At 44.4% G+C, this 10,562-nt stretch overlaps 1 protein-coding gene across 1 annotated transcript in view; it reads left to right on the top strand.

The window, feature by feature from the left end:
- Positions 1–284: 284 nt before the first annotated feature.
- LOC306751346 (paralemmin-1-like) overlaps positions 285–10,562 on the top strand; it is a gene marked incomplete at both ends in the record, with an annotated part of 31,764 nt that continues 21,486 nt past the window's right edge. The window contains 2 exons of the mRNA XM_079234911.1: positions 285–373; positions 2,532–2,583. Coding sequence (XP_079091037.1) covers positions 285–373; positions 2,532–2,583 — 141 coding nt within the window. The remainder of the gene's footprint in view (positions 374–2,531; positions 2,584–10,562) is intronic.

Raw genomic sequence — 10,562 nt, 5'->3', positions numbered from 1 at the left:
ATGGCTGGGCTGAAAACGACAACTTTCTGATTTATTTTCTTCCTAGTCGTTCAGCTGCACAGGGGCTTTATGGGACAAATGCTCTCCAGCTGCAGTTATTTATTGTACACCTTTTTTTTCTTTCTTTTGGAGTAATGCGGAAGCTGTTATGTCAGTGTGTGTTTTTGTGAGTGTGTGTGTGTGTTTTTGTGAGTGTGTTGCATGCTTCTGTATTCCCGAAAGAGTTGGCCAAGACTGCTGCTGCCGTTTCTCCTTATAAGGATGTCTGCTTTGTGGAAGGAGGGATGGGGAAAGAGGAGGACGAGAGGGAAAAGAGGAAGAGGAGGAAGAGAAAGTGTGAGGAAGAAGTCGCACAGATAGGAAGGAGGGACAGGTGGAGGACGAAGAGGAACGGGTGCACGGAAGGAGAGGATGAGGGGAGGGATGGGGAGTAAAGAGGAAGAGTGGGAAGGGAGTCAGAAAGGAGACGAGGAGGGATGAAAAGAGAAAGGAAAGGAGGAAGTGAAGGTTGGAGGAGTGAGAGTAGGGATGACGGGCCGAGGAAGCAGTTAAGGGAGAACTTGATGGATGCGAGGAGAAAGTGTTGGATGTGGGAAAGTAAGACGAATGTCGAGAAACAGGGCAGCAATGCAGCAAAGGAAAGAGGGAGCAAGAGGAGGAAAATAGTGAGGGATGTAAGGAAGGATGGAGGAAGGAAAATCAATATTGTTGTAAGAGAATAAAATAATTGAGGATGCAGAAGAAGAATGCATGAAACCCATGCAGGTGAACCTCAAGAGTTAAAATAGGGAGAAAGAAAATCGGAACACAGTTAGTGACCCACTTACACACACACTCTGCTTTTGTGTGTGTGTGTGTGTGTGTGTGTGTGTGTGTGTGTGTGTGTGTGTGTGTGTGTGTGTGTGTGTGTTTAAAGATGTGTCTTGCTTTTTAAAGAGTTGTTTTTTGCTACAGTTTGTATTTAGAACGATGTTCCATTGATGTTTACAGAGTGACACAATTATCGTCACTATTTTATTTTTGTGTCTCTATCCTGCTCTTGTTTTTCTAAAGTAGAAAGCTTCTATCAATGTCTCTGCTATTGAATGAAAGGCGCTGGAATAAATGTATGACCGGAGTGACCAGAAATAGAACCTGAAGAGTCAGCTGAAGGAGTGTGTGTATGTGTGTGTGGGCGACATCGCTGCATGCGGTCTCATAGGATTGCATTAATAAAAGAGCTGAATATATGGAAACAATAGTAACACGCTAAATGCTAGTATTGGCCCTTCGTCTCTGTTGGCCTGTGATTGGCAGCAACAAAAGCACACGGTGGCACAGCAATAGCTCTCAGCAGCAGCAACTCTTTCAACTGATTACAATGGTGAAGCTGTTATGTCACAATGCAGTGGGGCCGATTGGCCAGTGAGCTCTGTCCCCAAGCATGACAAGCAAGGTTTCATTCAATGTCCTGTTCCTGTTGTTGTCGATACGTTTATGGTTGGGGAAAGCTGTTTTATCATTCATGTTTAGTAGTTTTAATTTAGAATAATTGTGTGACTGTGAAAGCAGGTTTCTAACTGTGACCCATACATTCTTGACCATTTAAAAAATAAATGTACCACTAAAATCTGTGAAACTTCTTTTTCTTATCTCACTTGCAAAACATGATAAAATAAAAATAATTATGTCGTTCCGTATACATTTTTTATTAGTGACCAATATTTGTGATAGGAGGGAGGTGTATTTATGTTAATCTACTGATTTATCAAAGTAATAATTTGCCTTGATCCAAGGTGAGGGAGGGTAAAGCTGTGGGACTGAAAATGTAGGGCAAAATTATAGAAAACAAGAGTAATTTACTCTTCAAACTGTTATCCTCCATTCCCCATAGTCTCATCCCAGCTTTCAAGGATGACAAATGACTCCTCTCCTTCCCTTTTTCCTTACTTCTGCAATTCTTCTCCACTCTTCCTCCCTCGTCCCCTCTCTCTCTCTCTCTCTCCCTCTCTTCTCTCAACCCCCTTTACCTTCATGCCATAACTTCTCTCTTCCTCTGCTTCTCTCCCTTTCCTCTCAGCTGCTCCTCCCAGCTGTTTAATCATACATGGCTCATGCCTAAAAAAAAAAAAGTGAGAGGGAGGGAGGGAAGGGACAAATGGGAGGAGAAACGGAGCGCAGAAGAACGAGTGGGTGAGAGAGAGAGAGAGAGAGAGAGAGAGAGAGAGAGAGAGAGAGAGAGAGAGAGAGAGAGAGAGAGAGAGAATGCGAGCAGTGGGCTGAGTGTGAGGCACATGGCCAGTGAATGAGAGATCTTTGCTTCCCCTCAGTGTGAGCTCCTTCTCCCACTGTCTCCTCGCTCTGGTTGGATTACCGCTGAGGAAGGACCTCGTCTGGATACTCCTCCTCCTCCTCCTCCTCCTCTCCTTCTCTCTTCCCTCACTGCTCCATACTTCCCTTGCCCTCTCTGCCTCTCTTACCTCTCGCTGAGGGACCAGATCTCACGTCTCTTTCTCCTTTTCGCCCCCCTCTCCCCTGCTTCCCCCCTCCAGGATGTCGTGTGAGGAGGCTCAGCTCCACAAAGAGAGGCTGCAGGCCTTGGCGGTAAGTCAGAGTGCTTTTTAAAACTGTCTGCTTTTTTTGTGTGTGTCTTTTGTCTCTTTGTGTTTCTTTGACCTTCCTTGACTTCTTCTCTTTCTATCATTCACAGTACAATATCATGTCAAACTCTGTTAGTCTCTCTCTGCCTCTTTCCTGAGTTCCCCCCTCTCTCTCCCGTTCTCTGCCATGATCTCTCCGAACTCGTCACATTATTCATTCACCTTCCACTCGCGTCAGCTCAAACACATGTAGAGGGCGGGCAAAGTAATTATCTGTTTGTGCCTCATTGCCCCCGTGCCAAAGTTCAAGTTTATCGAACATTTCCAAATGATTCCCTGTGACGTAAACGGTAGAGGTGCTACACGATCCCGGTGACCCCGTGGCTATTAGACATTCAACAAGTTAGCTGGTGGTCTACCTGGGAGATTAAATGCTAAAACCAAGGTGACAAAAGCTTAAATAAACGTGTTTTTGTTTAGGTTTTTGATAACCACAATTGCATCATTGCAGTTATTTAATAGTTTAATGAAAAGAGGAATAGGCTTAACGTGTCGGGAGCTTCATGACATCATAGGCCCCCCAACAGTCTTCCTCTTTCACTTCACTATGCCCTACACTGCTGCTCAATGTTTTCATCTTTCTTCCATGTCTTTTTTGGGGTAAACCAAGGTTGGTTGAAAATCAGCTCTGTTTTTTTTTCTTCTTCTTTTTGCACAGATGTCTGAGATTTTTAGGTGTTCGTGCTTTTCCAAAGTTTGCATGATCTCAGCCGCGAGGGGGTCCTGAATATGTTTAGATACTCTCCGCCATGTTTCACGATCACAGAGGCATTTGTTGAAGTGCTTGGCTCACTACTGATAGGACTAAAGAGCAACAGTTAGACCTGGATTCACTGCCTGGGACTAAATTTGGCGCCAGCGAGCAACCACAGCATACCACACACACTCAAGACGTACACAGGCACAGAAACACACACACACACACACACACACACGCATTCATACGCACAAGTGGGGTGAACAGCAGCAACAGCAGCAGATGGAGAAACTATTTTGGCCACGTTGAAACATGGCAGCCGTACCAGGCTGCATGTACTTAAACCAGTCAGGCACTTAAGTAAAGAAAGAGAGTGGAAAGTTCTGACAGTTTTGAGCAGAGAGGAAGTTTATGTTTCCTGCATCATTCTTGCGTGTGTGAATTGGACAAAGCTCTAGGGGGGGGGGGAGAAAAAAAATCATCGATTACAGTATCGCGTAAATGCGTTTTGGTTTGGTGCACGAAGCCAAAAATAACAACAAATGTTGCAGAATATTCTGGCGGCAGCTGTCGTGTCTCGTCTAATTCTGTCCTGAAGAACAATCAGAGGTCCTGCTGGAAGTGCCAAGAGCTCCGACGCAAAGCAAAGTCAGTCGTTGAACACAAGTAAAAGTTTGTCTCCTTCAAATGAGCATCTGTCTCATCTCAGCTCCGTGTGTGTGTACACTATATCAACGACAATACGAGGCGCTATTAGCCCTCCAGCCCTACCAGGCACTTGAATAGAGAGGGGTTACTATTACACTTATAGTACTCACAACCCTCTGAGGCAGCTAAGCGCTCTGTGAGCCACGGACTCAGCCAAACAACACGGGGCCAGTGTAAATACAGAAGCTGGACAAAGTTTTCCAGAGCGTTTCACAGGGAAAGGGGAAGAATCTTATAAAACCTCTTTTGCCTGCCAATCAAAAGCAAGCGTTTCCTAATCCGTAGGCCGCTTCAGCATATCAGAATCCCTGGATTAAAGTCGTTTAAACTAGTTTATGTGGTCTTTATGTTTATGATGTATAATGTTTTCCTTGTCTGACTGTTTTGAATAAGTAGTACTAAACCCTTGTGGAGAGGTGTACAGTATATATACACACACACACACTCACACACTGTCTCGGGTTTGCAGCTGACATGGTAATGATGTCATCAATAATGAATATACTCCGAGACCTCATCAATACTTTAGCAGATTTCGAGCCAAATTGGAAGCTTCCGCTAATCTCCGAGCCAGGGGTTGGACCAGTCCTCTCTGTGTCTGAGGCGCCGGAGCACACAACTGCTGAATGTCACACCGCTTTTAATTAACGTGGCATTTGGACTTTGATAGCTTTGAGTTCTTTGGCACGCTTCATTTATGGATCAGAAGATAATCAGCGTCAGGTTGCAGACCGACCAGTCTCTGTTGCAAATAACATTCTGATGACGGCTGTGTCCTGTGTGTGGCTCATGAATAAAGCATGGCCATAATGGCTGTGAATCACCTTTCTTTTCTTCTTTTTGGGAGTTTAGCAAAAGGACGACATACCTATCTGCTTAATCACAGCTATTGGAGTGAGGCAGTGATGGGAAATTACAGAAAGTCTTCTGTACAATTTGCTCAAAGCACATTATACATGGACTTATTTTAAGTTGCCTGCAGTCTGTCCGTCTCGCTTATGATATAATCCCTATATATGTGACTTTTTTTTCTGTAAGCACTTTACTATTTCTCATGAATTATTGAAGGAGCAAGAGTGCAACGACCCCTGAGTAGCATCTTTCCGCTTCTGCACAGTTGATTTACAGTCGGTTCACTGCTGCGTTTTTTTCCCACCGTATCTTGTGTTAAACTTAACTAAACTAAGCGCAACATGCTGAGATGGTTCTGTTCTGTGAGTCCTGTGAGCGGGTTAGTGTTAGAGTGGGACATGTGCCAGGGTTTGAATCAAAGACTTGATTAGTCAATTGGCACGTTTGTCCGCAACACTTGCAAACAGACAAAGATTCCCACAGTCTGATAGTGATTATGGTCATGACAGCTGCCAGCGGTGCTGGTTTCCATGGTTACTAATTGGCTAGATTAGGAAAAAGTTGTGATGTCATGTTGTTCACTCCAGACCTGTAATTGGTATATTGCTAACATGTAATTATAGCCAGCGGATTGGAGTGCAGCTTGGTCAGGGTTTCCCCCCAAAACCAGATTACGTGCATTTGTGTGCGCACGTGCACATGTATGTTTATGTCTGTGTGTGTTCTGAAAATGTGTGTGTGTTCACCAAAACCCGGCCTATGGTTTTGAGACCAGCCAATGATTGGTGAGGGCTTCAGCGTTCTAATTAGCTGTTGCCCTTGTGGCCTGCCAAAGGCATCGGCGTGTGCAAAAATACATACACTAAAGTGTGTGTGTGTGTGTGTGTGTGTGTGTGTGTGTGTGTGTGTCCATTCACTGACTTCTTTGTACCGTCTGTGACATGTATACACAGATGACCTCAGCCCTTTGGACTCTCAGCTAACCCGCTGAAACACACACACACACACACACACACACACACACACACACACACACACACACACACACACAGGCTGCAGATCGTCTGGGACCCAAGTCTGAGGGGAATTAGGAAGTGGTCCATGTGGATTGATATGAAGGATGTGTGTGTGTGTGTGTGTGTGTGTGTGTGTGTGTGTGTGTGTGTGTGTGTGTGTGTGTGTGTGTGTGTGTGTGTGTGTGCGCATGTTTGTTTGTTGGAAAGACGGAGATTTAGGACATGAATGACAGTTGCTGGCGCAAGAAAACCGCACCGCACAAAAAAATTACCTTTTAGCTCGAAATCGAAATCTCTGTGCCTGTTGTTTAAGTTTTTGCTCTTTTTTTAACAACCACACAAGATTAATGTGCAGTTCTGAATGGGTTTATCACCCGCAGTTTGATCTCTTTGGGTGAGCTGTGTGGAGTAATCTGGGTAACTCAGCGTCGTTGTGGAAGCTGGTCTTTGGTGCTCTGGATCCACTTAGTGAGGTCTGACAGAGGGAAGTGAGAGGCAGGGTGAAGGTCGAGGTGGGGTGGGGGGGTGTTCTAGCTAGACCTTGGCATGTATGAGATTTGTGACTGTGGCATGCAGCGAGGACCGGGGTAATGGGCTGCGTTAAGAGAGGTAAATAGAGTGGGGGGCTGGGCCTTCCTGCAGGAATGTCTAGTTTCAGTTTGTGCAGTTGACTCACTCATAGTTTGACATATTGGCAGCATTTAACACTTGAAAGCGATACGGACCATATTGATTCAGGTCGCCAAAATGCGGCCACTTTTCTACTTTCAGCTTTAGGCTGTGAGTACAATTACAATTCTAAACCAATTTAGCCATTTTTCTGGTTTTAACCTGCCTTTGGGTTCCTGTTGGTTTGAGTGTAAAACTAGTCAAACCTTTGAAAAGCCTTGAAGGACATGTAGCAGCGCTTTTATGTTATCTGCTATTACAGCAGGTAATGTAAATTAGATCAACTATTGCAAAATGTAGCAAACTGGAAATTGTGTGTCAGTTATTTGCACTAAATCAGACACTCGCCTGCACCAGTGTTTCTATGCACTCGGAGGTGAGACTAAACACAACTTCCAGGCCCTGGATAAGTGCAGCTGATTCAACTCTTTCCCGCCTACATAACAGATGTTCGTCATCTTTTAAGCTTTCATTTAGTTAACACCAGATCTGGCTTATTTGATCAAGTTGGCAAAAAAGGGTTGTCTGCTTCCGTAAATACTGCATTATGCAGATGGCACAATGACACAGCTGTTGGTTTATGATAAGTCACTGGAGTCACTGTGTCAGTTTCAGTGTATAGCCAGGTCCGACTGCCCGCACGCGATTGTTCAGAAGGCTCCCTGAATTCTGAAGGTTTGGAATATTTGTGGGTGTTGCCAACCGCCATCTGAGAAGATCCTGTAGAGGCATGAGTGGATATAGGTGACCGGCGGAGGCTTGGTTTATGGTCTCCAGCATGTTATGGGGGTGGGGAGTGTGCTCGGGGCAAAGTCATTTCAAGGGGTGGGGTTTGTCGGGTAACCGGGGGGTCTGGGGCACGCCAGGCATTACATGCCGTCCAAAATTAGCAGCAGCTGTCTTGGACCTACTGGACATTCTGGGGGTTGTGTGTGTATCTGTGTGTGTGTCTGTGTCTGTGTGTGTGTGTCTGTGTGTGTGTGTGTGTGTGTGTGTGTGTGTGTGTGTGTGTGTGTGTGTGTGTGTGTGTGTGTGTGTGTGTGTGGGTGTGTGAGTTGCATTAGGGCTCACAGAGACTTGAGACTGGAATGCAGCTCTAGTGGGCACTGCCGGTTTCTAAATTATTGTGGTGACATTTGAGCTGAATTTGATAGTAAACCATGCAGAGTGACGGGACACAGCACCAGCGAGGCTGGCATGCAGCGAAAGTAATTTTAGCAGAGACGCAGCTATGAATCGAACACACCACTATCGTCCTAAAAACAGAAAACGGAATTGCTCGTTGACTCCTGCAGCAGACGACGGGAGGCATTAAAAGGTTTTGGCTTGTTGTGTTTGTGTACGTCCATGTGAATGCAGGAGTACACACATTATTGTGTCACTCACCATGTCCATATGGAGTATGGACATGGTGAGTATAGTCACCAGCTGCTGCTATCGCATGACAGTGGCATGAAAGACATTTCAGCCACGTGCTACGTCTGCATTTATCGACACCACCATTGGCTAACGCGTTGCCAGGTTAGCGCTTTTGGAAGCCAACAAATTAGCATTGTCTGGGGAGGACATCACATTCCGACAGTCACCGCTCAGGGCAAAGTGGACGCGTCATTTGATCCATGTATGCATTCACATTTATTGGCATCGGCTCATTCGTTCGGACTATTACCCGCAGAATCAAACCCGTGACCTTTAACCCACAGGTCCATTTCAGTCTCTCAAGTGTTCAGGTATGGCCGCCCGCCGGACGGAAGACGATCTTCCTCAGTGAGATGTCTCTGCTGGGTGTGTTGGCATGTGCAGCATGTGACCCGTCTGATCGGCAGCTCGCGTCCGTTCGTAATCTCAACACCAGCAGAACTTCAAATCCAACACAGTTGCATCACTGCTTTGTCACATTATAATCACGTCTGTGTGACCTCGTGCCTCATGGGCCGAGAGCTTGTGTGCATCAGTAATGGTGGACGCTGCTTCATAAGCAGGTGTGTGTTTGCAATTAAATGCTTGCCAAATTCTGACACATTTTCTTTTTCTGTCACTGTATGGGCACGTGATAAAAGTTACATTTTGTATTCTTCTACTGATGTTTTTGGTTTTAGTTTTTTACCTCATCACTTCATATGCATTTTTTTCCTATTAAAACTTAGTGAATAACTTATTTAACCCTTTTTACTTTCTGGTAAAAAAAACGTTGGGACGTTATTGTGTGTATGCATAAATGAGAAGTACATCCAGTAAACCATCTTACATTTTTTGACCTTCCAATCAAACTTTTCTTTAACTGATATTCTGTTGAATCTCCTTCTATGTAGGTCCCACAACAACTGTGAATCCTCCTTTAAGTCTGCAATTTGCTCAATGATTCATAGGTTGCATTCACACCAGTCAGGATTGGCTCCTCTGTTTCCTGCTTTATTCAGTTTTTTTATTGTCCAGAAAGCGAGGCCTTTTTCACATCTTTGGGGGCTTGGATCCTGAACCACTACCATTGCACAATGTGTTAGGGCTGAGAATATTAAACAAAACAAGAGGTTATGTTTGGAAACGGACATCGGATCGCTTTTGGTGTGGACACCAACGAAGAAGAGTGAAAGTTCATCATGCTGAACTCCCGTTTACAGGAACTGTAACCAGATACTGTGAGGCTTGACCCTCTCCACTCCCAAAATGTTTAACCTTGTAGGATGGGAGGTTACTAAATTCCGCGTAGCCCATGTGACTTTTCATTGGCTTCTGAAGCTAAAAAAAAAACACGACACAGTAAAAATCTCCAATAGGGCTTAGCCATTTTAAATATTGAACACATCATTTTATATTAGTGTCTAACTTTTTTGAGGGTGTCCGCAGTAGTGGGATGTCCTCTGAATGAGAGCTAAGCAGCGAGCCAAGTGGGGCCAAACTCGCAGTGAGTCAGAGTGTGGGAAGTCGTGAGTCTGTCGCCAAGAATGTCAACATATTTTCCAGAGGAGGATGACTTGTTCTCCGGCGCCAAATACAGTGAAGAGAGCCTTCTCCTTCTCCTCCTCCTCCTTCTCCTCCTCCTCCTGCCAATTCGACTGCACAAGGCTTTCAATTAACTTCGGCAGTTTCAGACGCAAACATGTTTTTTTTATCCTGTTCTTGCAGACAGTGCAGATCCCTCCCGCCAATTAATTTCTGTTATGATTGAGATGTGATAGCTGGATCCAACGCTTTTTCAGAGGAACTCTCTGACCCCAGGGAGCTGAAGAGTCCTCCACAGTTAAACTCTCGGCCCGGTTCCGAACTTAAGCCATGCAAGTGCAAAACACTAAAGAAGCACTGTATTATTAGAAATATATTATATAACATATATAAACATATATGTTTTGTATATTATATATGTTCTACAGATAAAATATCATGGTGGAAGCTATACTGTGAAGACATTGTTATATTTAGATTTTGTTTTATTCTAAAAGAACATTTCAAGTTTGGCTCCATATATATATATATATATATATATATATATATATATATATATATATATATATGAGAATATGACCAAACTGGAGGAGTCTGCAGTATTTGGATTGCCAGAGTCCATATCTGTGATATGTGGATCTCTTGGAAAATCTTGGAGGAAATTTCCGGATGGAATTCCAAACTGTGACAAGCACTCAACGGCAGTAAAGTACTGTATGAGCAAGCAGGGTCTTAACCTCTGACTCTACATCCTGATATGTTTTATTCATGCTAGACCACCACACTGTGGTTTCTCTTTTGAAGCATAACTGTATTACAGTGTTCACCAGTGTTTTCCATACTGTGTTGTAAGATTATGTTGCATTGCGCTGCATAGAGCCTGTGTCAGCTTTTTTTTTTAACCTCCTTTTGTTTTTGTTTTTTTCCACATCCCTCTGCAGTGGGCACCCGCGCTGCTTTGCCTCATGTAATGAATGAAGAGTCTGTATTATCTGCTGCAGAGCTATTGTCAACTTCAAAGTCGTGCGCGGTTTAGCA

This window comes from Taurulus bubalis (assembly GCF_910589615.1).
Source record: "Taurulus bubalis genome assembly, chromosome: 19".
Classification (NCBI taxonomy): domain Eukaryota; kingdom Metazoa; phylum Chordata; class Actinopteri; order Perciformes; family Cottidae; genus Taurulus; species Taurulus bubalis.
This window is presented reverse-complemented; position numbering and strand designations above follow the sequence as displayed.